Source organism: Enhydra lutris, unplaced genomic scaffold (genome assembly GCF_002288905.1).
Source record: "Enhydra lutris kenyoni isolate GAN:26980312 unplaced genomic scaffold, ASM228890v2 scaffoldscaffold6, whole genome shotgun sequence".
NCBI lineage: Eukaryota > Metazoa > Chordata > Mammalia > Carnivora > Mustelidae > Enhydra > Enhydra lutris.
The window spans coordinates 34,031,106-34,050,628 of NW_019154090.1; the positions used below are offsets into that span (position 1 = coordinate 34,031,106).

The following is a 19,523-nucleotide window of genomic DNA, read 5'->3' on the forward strand; positions in this document are numbered from 1 at the left end:
GGCAATTTAGCTATGTTTCCCCAGAACTGGGAAAAATATTCATCAATTATTTTGAGACATATATTAGATGTGAAAAGATTTACAGTGGCTCCTGGGTGGCTCAGTCAGTTAAGTGTCTGACTCTTAATTTTGGATCAGGTTGCAATCTTGGGGTCCCAGGATCAAACCCCACATCATGTTCCATGCTCAGGGAGGCATCTGTCTCTCCCCTTTTCCCTCTTGCTCTGCCCCTCCTCTCACACGCTCTCTTTATCTGTCAAATAAGTACATAAATAAAAGATTCAGACTATGGTAAATAGTTAACACTAGCTTTGCCACTTGTAGATGACATACCTCTTATCATTTGAGAGTAATGTTCAATAAAAATATAATTATGTATCATGTTTTTACCTACAAGGTTAGAGTAGGGGTGAAGAGAAGGAAAAAAACACTGATGAAAGAGTAACTTGTTAGAACTTTAACAGAAAGCAAATTGGTTATATATACTAAAAGCCTTAAAAATATGCATTGTCTTGAACCAGCTGTTGTATTCCTGGGAATTCATCTTAAGGAAATAATTAAGGGTTTGAACAAAGAGTTAACCATCAGAGTATTCAGTACAATGTCACTTACTCTAGTGAAAAATTAGAAACAACTTTATTGTCCAATGATAAGGGAATATTACTTAGTCATGCTATGGTTACATATTTATACATATAAAATACAAATTTTATACAAATAAAATACAAATAAAATACAAATTTTATACATATAAAATACAAATATTATAGATTACATGACAATTTTTATCATATATTGTTCCACCAATACAAAGGTTATTATTCCAATTAAGTTTAATCTAATAAAATTAATAAATGATTGCACCTTCATAAAAAATTACACACACACACACCCTTTTTTTTTTTTCCTAGAAGCATATACACCAAGATCTTAACAGCACCTAGGTCTGAAGAAAGAGTTAGGCATGTTTAGAAAAGTTTTAGTTTTCCTTTCTGTTCATCTCAGTGCCTAATTTTTTTTTCAGTGAACGTACAACACTATTATGTTAACATAAAACTGTTGCAACAAGAAGAAACAAATGCTACCCTCCAATGTTTACAAGCAGTGTCTCCACTGCTCTTAAATGTGCTGGGGTTTTGGAGGCTCTGATTGTTAAGGTTGAAGAAATAAACTTGTGGCAATGAATCAAAAGAGTGAGGATGGCCTTTCTGGGCATTCCATAAAGATTACTGCAATATGGGGCACCTGGGTGGCTCAGTGGGTTAAAGCCTCTGCCTTTAGCTCAGGTCATGATCCCAGGGTCCTGGGATCGAGCCCCACATCGGGCTCTCTGCTCAGTTGGGAGCCTGCTTCCCTCCCTCTCTCTCTGCCTGCCTCTCTGCCTACTTGTATTCTGTCTGTCAAATAAATAAAATGTTTAAAAAAAAAAGATTACTGCAATAAAGATAAAGGATTATCTCAATATTTAACATTAGTCACTTCAGAGAGGTTACAACAAATCAAAAATTCTAAATAGGGTCCAAGTAAACTGAAGTGTGCGTCATGGCTCTTCCATTTGAAGTAAAGTCATTCTACACAAGAAATTTAAAAACCTCTTTGTTTCTGAGCATTCGATTTTTTATTCCTAGGACAGACTCATTTGTAATCATCTATAGTTTCTGTTTCAGAGAAAAAGATCATTAATTGAAAATACTTCTGCTTTATTTTAAATAATAAAACCACTCATGAATAACTTTTTTGATTATCAAAGTAACATATATACAATAATAGAAAATTTGGAAATTCACTCCTAATTGTATTACCCAGAGATAAGCGCTAATAACATTTTGATGTCCATCCATAAAGTTGATAACCATTTAATTTAAAAACAAGAGATTGGTATTTAGGTATTTAAATCCTCTGAAAGTCAGGGAGGTTCATGTAAATGTATTTTTCTCCATTCTCTGTGGCATTGGTAGAAAATTGTGAAATAATGTAATCCTCGACTTCTGTTATCCATGTTAAAATGCAATTGTGGCTATTGTCTTCTACCTTGGATGTACCAGAGTTTTCAGGAAAAAGAAAAAAAAGAAGTTCAAGCGACATGATACCAGCACTCCATAGAAAGGACTCATTCACATTCTTCTTAACTCTTTATTTCCTCCAGGACAGATATCAGTGGATGGCTTTATGCGCTATCTGAGTGGAGAAGAAAATGGAGTCGTTTCACCTGAGAAACTGGATTTGAATGAAGATATGTCTCAGCCCCTCTCTCACTATTTCATCAATTCCTCACACAACACCTACCTCACAGGTACAAATTTCATAGTTCTCTGACAATGACTTTAGGCAGTCTCCCCAAATTTCACCAACCCCTACTTTCTGTTGTTCAGAAGGGAAGGCATGTATTCTTTCATTTCCTGTAAAACACCTCTGAGAACTGAGCTCTGGGAGCAGAGTTTCCGGCTGTAAGACGCCATATCACTTCTTCGCAAAGTATCTCTTCCCCAGTTTTTAAGTCTTCTAAAACATATCACATCTGATATCTTTGGGCCAATGGAATTTTTGTGTAACTGAACTGCCTCTTCAGTGGACTTCAAGCCTTTAGCAATACTCTGGACTGTTTTCATGTACAGGAAATTTCCAAAGCATGCAAGACTTATGTATGACTTCAAGGCAAATAGCTAATTTTGCCCAAGGTAGAATGGAGCTTTAGATGTAAACAGATTTAACCCTGAATGACAACCTATACTTCGTTGTAAATAGGGGTATGTGGTTTGTGTTGCAGGATAGATCGGCAAAGCTAAGAAGAATATAATGACAAGGGAGACCCAGGCATTGTATTTTCAGGGGTGTCGAAGAGAATTTCACAGTCCCAGTTACATGAGACATAAGCAGTTCTTTCATCTAAATTCCTTAAGGCGATCCGTTGATCCCAGTACAAATGTATGTTGTATTGGTATCAAATGGGGCATTGGCCTGGTGTCCCACACTCGGTGAAAAAATAGCTTAGAATAAAAATGAGCCTGCGACAGAGAGAGCAAAGTAGCCTCCAGACAGCAAGAGTGAGCCATCTCAGGATGCTTTTGTATAATCTGAGAGCATCATGACAGAACCACATAGTCTGAGTTCTGGTCAGTCAAAATGCAGTCGTATGTTCTCCATAAAAACTAGGAGGCTCTCAGGCAGCCTGTTTTGTTTCAATTGGCATTATCTACTGGGAGAGATGCATGCCAGAAACTAACTAGATTCATATTTGGTTCATCCTAACCTCTATTCTTGTCATTTCTTGTTGCATAATAAGTCACTGAAAAATTCAGTGGCATAAAACACTCACCATATTATTTTGCTCCATTTTCTGTATGTTAGGAATTCAAAGAGGGCATGAGAGGAGATGGCTTGTCTCTCTTTCCTGGTGTCTTGGGCTTCAACTGCCAAATAAGTGCCTGGGAGTAATGCAAACACATTGGGTGCTGGAATCATCTGGATGCTTCTCCAACATGTCTGGAACTTGAGCTCAGTTAGGACTACTCATCTTTTGCCTGTAAGAGCCTCACCATGTAGCTTGGGCTTCCTCACAGCATGGCAGCCCCAGCATAGGTAGACATGGCTGCAAGAACAGATGTCCCAAAGAACAAGGAGGAAGCTTAATTGCCTTGTTATACTTCACCTCTGAAGTTCTGTGTGGTCACTTCTTTATTTGTCAAAACAGTCACAAACCTACCTGGACTCAAAGGCAGAAAACATAGACCATAGGTCTCATTGGGAGGAGTGTCAAACTATTTTTAATTTTTTATCTTCTCAGGGGAATCTTAATCTTACTTGGTACCATTGATGAATTTAACATTCTGGTGAATGTTAATGAACCCTTCTAAGTATAGTGATAAATGCATAAAATAAAATATATAGAATGAAAGAGGAGATAATTTCCAACAAAATATTTTTATCAAATATTAAAAAAGATGTGTGGTAAAATGACATATCTCTATAAGCACAATTTAAATACTAGTATAAATAATATTGTGACTATTTGCAACAATGGAACATAATATGAAAATATCTATGATTTCTCCTCATGGCTCACAGTTCTGCTTGTACTGCTGTGATTTGTGACCTGCATTTATAACTGAAGAGATTACTACATTTTACATAGAGGTTTAAATTAAAGGCATAATCTTGTTTCTCATCCAAGTTTGAGGAGATTGACAGAACCTCAGTTAAGATCTTTCAGTTGATAGCCTCCTAAACAATATAACTGTGAAGACTGGCAGATGACGGCATCTTGCATTTGTCATATACTTAGGACCACAAGAGTCTTAAAAATACAGATGTATATTTTCAGTTCAATTTTGGACATCGTACATGGTTTCACCTGCCTGAAAGTCACGACATGCAGTAATTTTACTAAGAGTCCATTTTAAGTCTTTCCAACTGATGTATTTACATTCATGAGTATTTATATTATTTGTCTTATAATAAATGAAGCAATGGTAGCAAAATGATTGAATAATAAGACTAACTGGATACACCATCTACTAGTTTTACCTTCTCTCAGAATACAGTCTCTCTGCTTATCTTTATGGATTTATGGTTTTCAGATCTTATGTAGGTTCACCAACCACAGGCAGTGTTCTTTTTTCGGTACTCAAATTGTCTCAGTTTTGGTCGATGGCTTCTATAGTCTCTTGATGTGACCCATTGATCTTCGAAAATGTCCTTGCTTTCTGGCACATAAAGATCTTCCAGGCTCATCTTGTTCCTTTCTGCACCACCACAGAATCAGACTTTTCCCCAAATGAACTTTGTCTTCCTTCAGTGAAAAAAAAAAAAAAATCATATGGGTAACAGCAATTTGAACCCCACACTATGGAACATTATTTCTGGACCATTTCAGTGAACAAAGCAAGAAAAGATACATTTGTGTCTGAACTGTGCCAGTTAACAAAACTATTTTCATTCCTATCTTCTAATTTATTTAAATTCCGATTCTATAACTGTGCTTTCTTTATCAATCTTGATACCTATGAAATTATACATAATTAATTCATTTGCTTTACTAACAACACAATAATAGCTCCAAGAAAATTATTTGGTCTCAGTAGGAATGATAAAACTACAGAATACTGTTCAGTTTTTCTCTACAATTCCTTTTTGTTGTTTTTAACTGCATTTCATTAAGGATTTTTCATCCAGTGAATTTCTTCCAGAGTCACTCATTCACCCTTCCTCTGAATAACTTGGTAAGCACAGATGTGTTTGAGAATTTGGCTTCATTGTGTTGGCTTGGTTTTAGGGTGTTAGCATATTAATAGCTAATAGTTATCCGTAGTTGGAACTTTCAGTTACTAGGAAAGAGAAGGGTCTACTCTCTTTTTTGATGAAGAAAGAGCTCAAATAACTATCTCCAATTTCAAAATAAAAGTTTCATATCACTATCACCTGATACACATGATTTCTGACCAAGTAAACCAATTCTCTCTCCCACTATTCAATTTCTTGTAGTATTAGAATCACAAATTTTCAAATATTCAGGTTTAAAACTATGTTATCTATATGAAACCATATCCTGATCTTTCTTTATTTTTTTAACTTGCTCACTTTTCTGAACCATATATTATTTTACTGAGGTTTGCATTATATAAATCCACATTTTCACAGTGTCACCTTATCCCAATACCAGTCAAATTTTTTCATTTTCCTACAGGGATTTAAAAAGAAGATTCCATATAGTTAACAAAAAAAAAAAAATGTATGTATAAATTCTAATATGGGCTTTGGATGTTTTGTTTGAAATTCTCTTTGACTTATTAGTAAAATTTGGTTTTACCTCATATGATATTATTAGTATCCTTGCTTTAATTATAGAGAAACCTAATGTAGAACTCTCCCAGAGGCTTTTGAATATAACATTGATGATATAGAAGTCCAAGCTTCCCAAAGCCAATTAAGAATATTATAAAATAAAGTTATAACCAATGTGTAACCCAATAGAATCCAATTAAGTGTTAAAATCAATACCTAGAAAATGAGATTTTATTATATTTTATAAGCATTTCCAGAACAAGAAGAAACTTTTTCTATAGAAATGTTATTTTGTATAGAGGGTATGTGATGGAAAAAGGAGTTTCCTACTCAAATGAGTTTTTAAAATGCTAGGTACCAACAAAGTTGGCATCTATTGCAGTATGTTCTAAATGTAGGAAAAAGCTTAGAGATTCACAAATGTTAAGGTTATGATCAACCCTCTCCCCTCATTGTTACCACCCTACTTATTTTCCTATAGCACATTATGAGCTAGTATTCCTGAGAAATGCTAGTCTAGATTCAAATAAGGAGGATTTTGATATTTGGAATGTTGTCTTCCAAGCATTCAAAGGAACTATAAAAATTAAATGTACAGTGTGAAAACCAATCAATTTAGCAGTGTGTTATTATTATTATGCCTATTTCTTTACTCATTATTGCCCCTTTGTTGACCATCAAGATGCCCAAAAGAAAAAATAAATAAGATCATTGAGAGAAATGTATGTACAGAATGAGATGATTTTTAATTACGATGGTCATTTTTCTAGGGTTTTGGATAGTCTTGGCAGTCCATCAAGTAGTGATTATGTTTTAAATTATTGTTTTTCTTTGAGGAATCCACCCTTATGACTCAAAACAAAATTCTCTAAGGATAGAACAGTATGCACTCATTTCAACCTATACTTTTTCAGCTCTTCATAAATCTTGCCATAATCCAATCCCTTTGGGAGATAATGGCTCCAGACTCATGGACAAAGCAAAGTAGTGTATCTCTGAATAATTAACATCCTCATTCAGCTTAGAAAGACAAAATAGATTTGAGGTTTTTGTTATCCTTTGATGAATTAAATTATCTGACTGAATATATCAAATAATTATTCAACTCCTCTTCTCACATATATTCTCTGGACTGCAGAAAAGTTCTAGGAATAATTCAAGGCATAGTTTTACCCTTGTCATGTATCTACTACCAATCCAGACTGAGCGTCACTCTGCTTTCCCATCTCTCCTACTCTTTTAACCCTTAACTTATGTAACCTTTTATAACTTAGTTTTGGTGTAAAATACACACAAACCTATGAAAGTTAAGTGGTAGAACGGAAGGAGATGACATTTAGCAAATAGACGACATTCAGATTTTCCTTTGAGAAAATTAACTCTTCTAAGCCTTAGTTTCTTCATTTGTGAAATGAAGATAAACTGAGACAGCCAGAGTATTTTTGGCTGTAAGTAATAGGATATTGTTACTTAGTGACTTAAATGTTAAGGGATTTATTATCAATCTCAACAAGAAGTCCAGAAGCAGAGTGGTTGAGTGTTGATTAAATCCAAGATTCACTGTGTCATCAGAGACCCAGATGCTTTCTGTCTCTTTGCTCCCCTTATGGCTGCAAGTCCCTGTCTTGTGGCCCTTTGTACAAGTGAGGTGCCCCCCCTACCCTGTAGCCTTTCCTTTATGCTCTATTAGATACAGCCCAAAGCTACACCACATAGCAATCCCTACATTAATCACTAATGTAGAACTCCAGTGCATTATCAGGAAGAATTAAGATTTACCCTAGGACTGAGGACGGGATCCTAAACCTTATCATAACCTTAATTAAATAGAATCTAAATAGAATTCTACTGGTGAGGAGAAAGAGAAAGAAAGGGAAACCAGAAGTGCAAGGTTGGGGTGAGAATTCAAATTCCCTGGTACATGAGAATATCTCCATTATGTGTACTTGCCTACCTACCTATATGGGTAGCCACCTTATGGCCACTCAATCCATGTTGAAGACAGTTTCATGGTCTCCCTGGGCTGGCAGTTACTATGGGAGAGACATCAGATCAAACTCATGCCCCTAGAAATGGTCAAGATCAATAACACATCCTATATATTTTGGGCAGTTTCCTTAACTGTAACTGTGGGATGAGGTAACCTGAAAGGCTGACACAGCATTGAAAGCAAAAGGAGAAATAGTTCCTATCTCCATTTATTGAAGGAGATACTGTTTATTGAAGAAGACCACAAAATTAACAAATGTGTCACATTCTGGAAACTTTTTGCATGGAGGTTGAAAAGAAGACAATACATAATGATAACTATAAATATAGACAATACCTCAGAAGCCTGTATAAATAGAGGGGTTGTTATTTTCAGTTTTCTGGTGTCTTCCATCCATGGATGCCTTGGATAATCTTAGACAAAGCACATTGAATGTAGCCAGCTCACCAAAGTGAATGCAGTCAAGTGAGAAGTTGCAGAGCTATGACTTGGGGCAGTATTATGAATTAGTCTGAGATGGAGCTTTGGCTCCCAAGTTCAATCATGGAAGTGGAATGTTCTCCAGAGGGTATTCACAGCCAGGCAGCAGTGATGTCAGATACTAGTTTCAGAAATAACAAGGGTTGAGGGACTCATGACATATCATTAATCCCAACCCCAGACAATTCCCTGGCCCTGAAACTATATATATTGGATTTAATAAAATGGAAATATAATGGGTGGGTGGGATATAATCAAGAAGAGTTAGGAATCTTAGGCGAGAAAAATTTAGGCAGAAAAGGACGAAAAATTGGAGAATATGAATACATATTTGGAAAAAAATCTCCGTAAATGAAGGAAAACACAGAGGAAACCTAACATGTATGCCAAGGAATAGGACAGTTATGGATAAATGTGAGTTTTCTTAAAATATGCTTTTTTGGGGAGCTTCCATTTCTAATAAAGACTATTCACTTTAAGATTGAACAACAGTTGATTTTGGAAGGCTTCTTTGGGGCTTAGGTGTTGGACAATAAACACAACATAGACTCTCTCTCTCTCTCTCTCTCTCATGTTCCATTCTTTAGTTGTTGTTTTTTTTTTCCCCTTCATATTCCTTTCCATCTCACAACCCCAACCCATGACTTACCATGTCTTTAAAAACATTAATTGATCAACATTCAAAAAGTACATCAAATTCCTCTTATTCTTGAATGATTAAAAAAAAATTGCATGCAAATCCAAAGAAATGTTTCTAGAAATTTTTTGAATCTTTTTTGACTGAAAACTCTAGTGTGAATTAGGTATTTATCAACTTCAATCTACCATTAAACCTTATCTAGCTTATAAACCCATGGCAACTTCCCTACTGAAGTTAGAAACACTCAACAACCCATTAATGAAATAGACTCAGAAATCATAATGGTATTGGATAGTCAGTAATCCATTGGATAGTCAATATTCTAGATAGTACACAAGAAAATCTGCTCTGCTCTTTAATAACGTACAATTTTCTGCAGGAACTAATATTTTTAATGAGTTAACCGAATATTCTTTGAATCCTTCACTCCCTTAATCCTTCCCTTAAGCTTAAAAAATCATGCAAATGACAACCTTTTCTCCTCACGCTCACTGTCCCCTTTCCCTTTTCTACTGCAGCAGAGACCTTTATTACAACAAACTTTGAGGCAATTATAAATGGCAAATTGATTATCTAGCATCAGGAACTTTCTAGATTACTTTGTCAGCATTTCTTCTTTTGCAAACACATTTGTGTGTTTAAAATGCCTTATTTTTTCAGCAGAGAAAAGTGATTATGAAAACCTACTTAATCAGCCTTTCATGCATTTACTAGGGCTCCATAGAACTCAAGAATGTCATCCTTTAGTTATGCTGATGTTTGGGTGTTTTGACATGCATATAAAATTAAAATTAAGCCAACAGGCTTAATCCCATTTTCTTTGTCCTATATGTCTCCACCAGGCAGAGCTTGTCGATTCCAGTCATTTTGACAGTTTTCTTCAGTTTGTCATTTTTTAACTATTTAAAAAATGATGGAGTCTTATAGAGTGGACATCAGAGAAACTGTTTAATGTGGAAAACCAAAAACTTACATTTGTGTGTTGATGGTGGGCTTGTCTTGAAAGTTATTTATTATTAATCTTTAAAAAACTAACTTATCAAGAAATTAGTACCTTCCAATAACTACTTAAATGAAATACAAATTGTTTGGCTTCCATTCTTTTCTTCACACTTTACAAGTGCCTTGATTATTACAATTCTTATCACTTTACTGGAGGATTTCAGTTCTGTTTACAAAGGTTTTAAATTTTGAGAAAGTATATCAATTTTTTTTCCCTCTGTTGCTTGCTTTTGGTGTCATATGTACAAAACCACTGTCTAATTCAGGTCACCAATATTTATCCCTATGTTTTCTTCTAAGAGTTTTATAGTTTTATGTCTTATATTGTAAGGGCCTATATAGCCAGAGCAATTCCATCTGGTTAAGCAGTGATTTTGTTGTCTATACAGTAAAATTTAAACTTTCTTTGCCCCCCTCCCCCCAGGGAACTTCCTTAAAAACAAATCCCGGAAACCAGTCCCAGGTAACAAAGCCCAAATGCAAGGGTGGGTCAGGCCAGGTGGAGATAACAGCCCAAATGCAGGGATGAGTCCGGTCAGGTGGAGACATCCAATCAGTGGGGGCGCATACTGTCTCCCTAGCTACCAAAGAGTATGGGCCCTGCCCTTTGGGTGCCCTTTGGGTGCCAATTCTGACCAAGGTGATAGGCTAGTTCAAATATCTGCTATAGGGTGAATTGTAATTCAATTGGCCACCCATGCGTGACCTAGCATGACTGTGCAGCTTTCTCTGTATGTTACAATCTCATTGGCCACCTGTGTGTGGCCAGGCCCAATCACATGGCCTTTGCCCTTAAAAGCTAGTCTGTAAGGCAGAGAGAGGCTGCCCTCTCTGTAAGAGGCATGGCCCCAAATGGTGGGTTTGATTCTCAATGCTTGGCTCAAAATAAAGCTTTGCTTGACCTTCGCTTTCTATCAGTCTCGCTCCTTTGATTACGGACCCAACAATATTTAGGAGCTTAATCAATTTTGAGTTAACATTTCTTTTTTGTTTATGATGTGAGATGGGGATCCAACTTCATTATTTTGCATGTGGCTATTGAGTGGTCCTTGCACTATTTGTTGAAAATAATATGTTCTGCAATGAATTGTCTTGGCACCTTTGTTGTAAATCAATTGGCTATAAATGTGAAGGTTTATTTCTATACCTTCCTTTGATTTATATGTCCTTATGCCAGTAACACACTGTTTTGTAGTTTTGTAGTTAAGTTTTGATATTGGGAAATGTACATCCTCCAACTTTATTCTTATTTTTCAAGGTTGTTTGGCCCTTGGAGTCCTTTACATTTCCGTAGGAATTTTAGGATCAGCTTGTTAATTTATGTAAAAAGTCCATCTAGGAGTTCTATAGGAATTTAACTTGTAAATAAATTTGGGCAGCAGTACATCTTAGCAATGTTAAGTCTTATGTTCCATGAACATGGGTTGTCTTTCCACTTATTTAGGTCTCCTTTAATTTTTTTGGCACTGCTTTATAATTATTAAAGAATATGTTTTACAGTTTTTTCGTTACATTTAAGTTTATTCTTAAAAATGTATTCCACTTTTGAAAAGAAAATGTTCAACTCTTCTAAGCATTTGTTCCTTGGACAAACATGGCATAAGTGTTGATTTAAAACAGAATAACCTTAAAGATCCAGATTAAAAGACTGAGTTTTGAGTTTTAATCTTAGATCTTCCACTTACCAGCTTTGGAAACTTGGGCCCACGAACTGCTCTCTGCCATTTTCATTCTCTGAAAATAAATATTTAAAAAATAAAGGTAGTTATACAAGAGAGGTTTTTATGAAGATTAAATGTAGTAATACATGTAAAGTCAGAACTATAATTGGCACATGGTAAGCAGTTAGGAAACATGAGCTTTTGTTACTGTTACAATGTTCTTTTCCTTCTATTCTCTCTTCCCTGAAACTGCTGCTAGGGAGCCACAATTACCTGTGGGATTATGCCACTAACGTCTGGTATGTTGAGCCAGAAGGTTGAGAACAACTACACAAGCTCTTCAGCTCTTTGTTTTCCCAATGTTAGAAAGATTTTCTAGGAAGCCCTCCATGTCTTCCTTGCTTTGTAGGATTCTAAGTATCATTTTGTTGGTGCTTTTACAGCTGGCCAGTTGGCTGGAAACTCCTCTGTCGAGATGTATCGCCAAGTGCTTCTGTCTGGTTGTCGCTGTGTGGAGTTGGACTGCTGGAAGGGACGGACTGCTGAAGAGGAACCAGTCATCACCCATGGGTTCACCATGACAACCGAAATATCCTTCAAGGTAGAGTAAATAAATATTGCTGATAGAAGAAACTAGAGAGGGGCACCTGGGTGGCTCAGTGGGTTAAAGCCTCTGCCTTCAACTCAGGTCATGATCCCAGAGTCCTGGAATTGAGCCCTGCATCAGGCTCTCTGCTCAGTGGGGAGACTGCTTCCTTTCCTCTCTCTCTGCCTACCTCTCTGCCTACTTGTGATCTCTGTCTGTCAAATGAATAAATAAAATATTAAAAAAAGAAGAAGAAGAAGAAGAAGAAACTAGGGAGACCTGAACCCTTTTGGGTAAAGCTTCCTAAGGTAGAAAGTACCAATGGTTATAATTAAGTCCATAGGCTACTAATCATCTTTGCAGTTTTAGAAGCTAAAATTTAGTAGCGTATTAGTGGGTAATTAGCATCATGTCATGGGAAATTGTGGTGTCTCAGGAGAAGTGCCTTAGAGAGGACTTAAAGGATTTGGGCTTATATTAGGTGATTTGGGTGAGGGTTCAAGAAAGTAAGGTTCAGCTATGGATTGGGTAGAACCAATAAGCAGAACTAATCCTGTGATTGGTTACCTTAATAAATCCTATCTAGGAGGTTAAGATGAGAGCTGTAATTTTAAGGAACTTCAGCCATCCTTATTAGCCCAGAATGAATGTATGTTTGGTCATCTCCCTTCTCTTTCCACACAAGGCTCCATCCTACATCATAGAGGGCCTAACACTCATGCATATGGACACAGAAGCCCGAATATCCAAGTTATGTTCACATCCCATTGAAAAGAGCCATCCCCAGGAGCTTGGAATAATTTGGGTGGGGGAATTCTGGGACTCTAGGGACCCAGAGAACAATCTGGGAAGAGGATATATGGGCTATAGAGGAAATGTGCTTTTTTACTGACTCAGGCTTATCACCTCTTTGGAAGTGAACTAGAAAAGAAGGGCCAGAGGACAACCTCTAGAGCACAAATCCCGAGGCATGACCCCCATTACCTGTGTTAGCTGGGTCTCAGGACAGAACTGGCTCTGGGTCACTAACTCTTGCCCTAAGCAACCAAGAAAATAGTCGAGGGGGGGGGAGAGGGAGGGGGGGGGGGGGGGGGGGGGAACAAAGCCATTGAAAATGGGGTGGTCAGAGTGCTGAGAGGATGTTGGAGGAATTATACATTAATGTCCCCAAGATTGGTGACAAATCTTTGGATGAAGAAGTGAGATACTTGCCTAAGTCTTTGCTGAATGAGGGGAAGCTCAGTAAATGGCACAAGAGAGGAAGTGGTAAAAGCTGGTTGGAATGCCTCATGAGAACTAGGCACTCAAAAGTAACATTGGGAGCAAAAAAAACCCCACTTCCCAGTGTTTGGCCCCAAGGCACCTGGGATGTGAGAAAATAAACAGCATCACTTGAGAGAGCAGCAAAAGAGAAGCAGGATTGTCAGGGGACAACCAGATTTCACTTGAGATGAATGGATTTCCTGATCAAAGGTACTATATTTGACAGTAATAAAAATGCGTTCAGAAGTGATACCATTAGCACCTTAAAATCTGTTCACTATGTTGTGTTTAGGGAATTTGACTTTTCATGATTTCTTAAACTTAGGCTACAGCCCAGTAATTAGAGACACATAGCACCCTTCACTAAATTTTACAATAAAGTTTAATATGAAGGTGATCTTCATCCCAATCAAATCTTTACATTTACATCTGCTCCTGAAAGGGAACACTCAAGTTCTTTTGGTTTTCTTTAATGGAAAAATCAATAGGTTTTTGTTTTATTTCCATAGTCCCCCATTCTCCCAGCTCTTGGCATTGTCCTTTGTCAGCTCTCTAAAATATCAACCCCTGAACTCGCTGGGTTCTTTAAGAAAAGGTAGGGCACTCCTGATGTGGAATGTGTGCAATTTGGGCTCATCTGGCTGTTGATGTATGTAGATAATTCTGGGAAGGGAGACACCACATTCTGATGGAGCCATGACTGCTTTAATGACCTTGTGAATTGACCCAGTACCAGGAGGGCCCTCCCACCCCCTGCTCATGGTCCCCTTGGAGTCCATGGGGAGCAATTATGTATTCTTTTTTTTTTTTTTTAAGATTTTATTTATCTATTTGAGAGAGAGAGAGAACAAGCAGAAGGAGAGAGAAAGAGACAGAGAGATAGAAGCAGACTCCCTACTGAGCAGGAAGCCTGACACAGGGCTCGATCTCAGGACCTGGAGATCATGACCTGAGCCAAAGGCAACCATTTAACCTACTGAGCCACCAGAGAACCCCACAATTATATATTCTTGAAAATTAATAATCCTCAAAGTTCTTTGAGTTCTGGGGTAGGACGAAGGAGGGCGTTGGCTGGAGAGATAAATACCAAGTACATTCTAAGTCGTATTTCTTTTATGTAGAGCATCGGCTTCTTGATCTCAGCCACCAAGTCAGTTTAGAGGGACTCTTCCTGTGCCCTTGTCTGCCAAGCGGTTCCTCAGTCACATCTCTGGTCTCAGAGTCATGGGCTGATTGGACTTCTCTTCCTGGGCTAGGGAAACATAACTTCTCCACCACATCCACACATCTGGGGACAGATATAGATACTAGAAGACTAAATCTAGCCGAGAATACTGCTTCCATTCTCTGCCTGACAGTGCTGGGGGTAGGGGGGCAAAGAGAGGAGGAAACTCCTCTCCCCAATGGTTGGCTTGCCCAGCCATGCCTCTTGCTAATGTGCATTTGCAGGATGGATTATTCTTGCAAAGATGTGGGTAGGTGGTGGGGAGAGGGGAGGCTAGGATGGCTGTGGATAGTAAAAATGCCAACCTGGTTTGTGGACAAAGAGTAGGAGCTCTTTGCATCAAGGCTAGGACTGGGATGAGGCTTAATGCGGCACCTCACTTGCAAAATTTGAGGAGGCGTTTGCCCTCCATGTCATGGACATGCAGAGTTAGCACCCAAGCTGGAGTGTCTCTTTACATTTTGCACTTAGACCCTTCCCTTACCTCAACACAGCCCCAGCTTGCTCTTCATGGTCAATAGCACAGAGTCTGCTTGTCCAGAAACCACTATGTATGTGACTTAGGAAGAAAGGGTAAGAGAAATGGGGGACAAGATCCTGTGTGATCCACCCCCCCCTTATCCCTTCCCCCTCACTAACTTGTCTGCAACTCAACTGGGCTCTGCTTTTCCTTTTTTAAATTTTTTTTAATATTTTATTCATTTATTAGGGAGACAGAGAAAGCATGAGCAGTGGGGAGGGGCAAAGGGAGAGGGAGAAGCAAACTCCCTGCAGAGCAGGGAGCCTGATGTGGGGCTCAATCATGAGCTCATGACCTGAGCCAAAGGCAGACCTTAACCGACTGAGCCACCCAGGTGCCCCGGGTCTGCTATTCCTTGACCATGCTAGGCAGGTCCTGTGTCATGGCCTTTGCACAGACTGTGAGGCTCTGTCTGGCAAGTTCTTCCCCCAGGTATCTGCGTGGCTCACCCCTTACCTCTTTGAAGTCTTTCTGAAATGCCACCTTCTCAAAGAGGTCTACTACGACCACTCTGTTGAGTACTGTAACGAGCCATCACGCCCAGCCCCAAACTCCCAATACACTCTCCAGTAGCAGTTTGTTTTTTCTCTTTACCAAGTGGCATGTATCACCTCCTGTCACTCTGCTTCATTTACTTCATTACTATGTTTCTTGTTTGTCTGTCTCCTTCTCATCTTCTACCATCATGTAAGCACCACAAAGATAGAGATCTTTGTTTTGTTCCCTGATCTGTCCCAAGCACTTTGGAAAAGAATCTGGCATATAGTAGGTGCTCAATAAATGTGTGTATGTTTTTTAATGACTCTTCCCATTCCCGACCAAATAGACAAATTACAGCATAGCTTTTAATTTTAGTCTTTCTTGTCTCTGTCCATCAGATAAATGAATTTTTTTTCCTCCTTTTTAACGTATCAAAGTCCACGTATGGTATACTGGTGGGCAGTGAAAAGATTCTCCAAATATTTGCCAGTTTAGGCTATCCCGTATATTTGGACCTGACTTTTGTGGTGCAATTAGGCTGTATTCTGTAGCCACAGCACATACTGCAAGAGCAAAATAAACTGATTGTAAAAGTTCATCATTTTTATGTCACGCCATTTATCTGTTCTCCATCCATGTAATCTGAAAAGCTTCTCTGCGACATATCCCCAAAAGTGAAAGTTCCTATGGGCATTTACTGCCTGTTTATTCTACAGGCCAAAATAAAAGGTTATGTTCTGAGAAAGGGGACATGCTGTAACTCAGCATCTTTATGGAGGACTTTTTATTTTCCACTCTGGATTTATTTATTATTTATCTCATATATCTGCTCTTCTGTTGTCTTGCCTCACTGCCTTAGCCTTTCTGATGGTTACAAAATAGTCATTCGCCACTTGGTCTTCATTCTCTCTGCTCCTACTCCATCTCCTTCCTCCCCCACACTGAACACCACCACCCCCGCCCCACTCCATCCCCAAACTGCTCCTTTTTCTCCCCTCGGGCAGCTCCTTTGTTACCAGCAATTGTATAAGATGGATAAGTGGGCAATGTGATAAAATCGATGATGAAGATATATTAAATTTGAGTATGTGGTTAAATCGAGCATTTCTGAAAATAAAGCTCTGAGAAAAATAATAATTTAGGATGCAATTTAATAGCTAGGTAGACGGTCCCATAAAATGGATATCCAGATACATCCTGCTATCATCCACAAGGGCTAAAGAATTTCAAGGGCATTTTTTTCCCCCTGGAGGTTAGTAATTGAGCCATATGGTTTATAGATTATTGAATCCAGTGTTACAAGTTCCTGAAAAACAGTTTTGGCTTAATAAGGAGCAATTGAGCAGTCAGGTACTTTTAATCTACTGTCTGCTAATGATAGCTCGGATGTTAAGAACCAAACTTAAAGCTTATAACAGGTTTTCTCATCCTCAATGGTCATGCACACCATCCAAAACATTCCTACGCCATTTAAAAATGAAAGTTTTATAGAAGAACTGAACTCTAGTAAGTGCTTTCTTGGGCTTTGAAGGTTCAAAAAGCTTTCCTACACCAGCGGCTGAAGTTACGGTGATGTGGGAAAGATGGACAGTGGGAGGGGGAGAGGATGGGAGGAAAAGAAAAAAGAGACTATAGAAGTTAAGAATGCACTTCTGGAGCTAAGGCCAAGGTTTTGATACCAGCTCTCCCGGGGATTGGCTGCAAGACCCTGGAGAAGCTCCCTTACCAGACCTCGCCTCTTTCATCTGAGGACAATGGAAATGATAATAGTGCTTACCTTCTAGGGTTGTTGTAAGCATTCAGACACCCTACTTAACACCCAGACGTTGCTTAGAACAAGATTTGGCATGCAATGAGTGCTCTGTATAAGTTAGCTATTGATACTATATTGAAATTTTAAAATCCACCCTTTAGCTTTGTTTCTGTAAATGTAATGATTCTATATGCAAAGAGTATTTATGAAGTCAGGATGGTGCAGAAGGATTTGAATTAATCCAATTTCAAGGCTGCCTTGGTAGAGACTGTAGATGCCCTCCACACACAAAGCCTTATATCCACTTCTAGGAAGAAACTCAAAGCCCAAACTAAACACAGCCCAGCCTTGGTTAGGGGCCCAGTGGTTGCTGAGAAGGGTGTCCTAAGTCAAGTGCAGAAGACCAGAAGGCCAGAGGCAGGAAGAGGGGAGAAGTGGGAGTCACAGCCAGGAAGGTCCAGGGATCCCAGAGCACAGCTGCTGTTCAGGCTGTACCAACATCCCAGCTGTGGGAAGAGAGAACCAGAGGCAGGGAGATAGGAAGATGGAGGAAGGCACAAACTCCCTACAAACCTGAGAGCGGTCCCAGAAAAACACTCATATTTCATTTGCCAGAGCTTAAGAGAGAAAGCCCTTTGAGTGGAAGCAGAACACCCACTTTCTAAGGGAGAGGGGGTACGTTTCTCACTTACTTTCAGGCCTGACTGTCATTGACCCAAATGCTCGTGGGGCAGGTCTATAGTCAACCTTCACTAATAAAGGCAGTTGTAGGAATTCTCAAATAGCCACAGACAACAATCATCAGAAAAGTTATCAATGACAAATTGCACTTTTATATGCTATTCTGTCTGAGAGTTTGTTTTTTTTTTCTTTAGGGGAGCCTGGGTGGATCAGTCAGTTGGGTGTCTGCCTTCCTCTTGGGTCATTATCCTGGGGTCCTGGGATTAAGCCCTGCATTGAGCTCCTTACTTAGTCAGGAGCCTGCTTCTTCCTCTCCCTCTGCCTACTGCTCCCCCTACTTGTGCTCTCTATCTCTCAAATGAATGAATAAAATCTTTTTAAAATTTTTGTTTTAATTAAAAAACGATTTTTCTTTAATGCAACACTCAAACTTGATTGGAAATTCTGACCATGAAATTGTTGAAGTTAACTGGGCTATTGAGTATGGAATCAATATTCAAACTTCTTTGATACAAAATAACATTTGCCTGTGGTTACAGTTGGGTGTTTTTTTTTTTTTTTAAGATTTTATTTAATTATTTGAGAGAGAGAGAGAGCATGAGAGGAGAGAGGTCAGTGGGAGAAGCAGACTCCCTGCTGAGCAGGGAGCCCGATGTGGGACTCGATCCTGGGACTCCAGAATCATGACCTGAGCTGAAGGCAGTTGCCTAACCAACTGAGCCACCCAGGCGCCCCTACAGTTGGGTTTTAAGCTTTGCTTAAGCCACTGATCAGACTAGCCCAGGGTTTGACTGACTACCTTCCACACACCACATTTAGCCCATCACCTATTTCTTTGCATGCACAAAAGCAAAGTCGAATAATTGCCCTAAAAAACCATACAGCCTAAAGCCTAAAATACTTACTCTGGCCATTTGTGGAATGTGAGCTGACCTCTGAAGTGATCAATAGAAAACTGAATTGGGATACAACTGGATAAATGATGTTTCTCTTCTGTTAAGAATGTTCAGTTCATTCATTTACTTGAAAATATTTAGTGAGAATCTGGGCACCTGGGTGGCTCACTCAGTTAGCATCTGTCTTTGGCTCAGGTCATGATCCCAGCACCCTGGGATCCAGCCCTGCATCTGGCTCTTAGCTTAGTGGGGAGTCTGCTTCTCTCTCTTCCTCTGCTACTCCCCCTGCTTGTATGCTCTCTCTGTCTGTCAAATAAGTAAATAAAATCCTTAAAAAAAAATTTTTTTTTTACGGAATGTCTAGGATATGCCTTAACACTTCATAAGTCCTAGGGACAGAGCCATGGGGAGAACTGTCTCCATGAAGCTTATAGTCTAGTGGGAAGAGATAGACCAATATAAACACACAATATGGCACATGGAGACATGCCCTTTAAGGCAACATCAATAAGCATTGAAGGAAAAGGGGAGTAAGATGTGCTTTTGCAGTAGGGTGGTGGGAAAA

The 19,523-nt window shown here is 38.8% G+C and overlaps 1 protein-coding gene across 1 annotated transcript in view; it reads left to right on the forward strand.

Moving 5' to 3' along the window:
• The window catches only part of LOC111141432 (phospholipase C beta 1), a 671,787-nt gene that overhangs the window by 492,713 nt on the left and 159,551 nt on the right, over positions 1 to 19,523 (forward strand). Inside the window, exons 10-11 of the mRNA XM_022493977.1 lie at positions 2,147 to 2,293; positions 11,998 to 12,155. Of these exons, the coding sequence (XP_022349685.1) occupies positions 2,147 to 2,293; positions 11,998 to 12,155 (305 nt within the window). The remainder of the gene's footprint in view (positions 1 to 2,146; positions 2,294 to 11,997; positions 12,156 to 19,523) is intronic.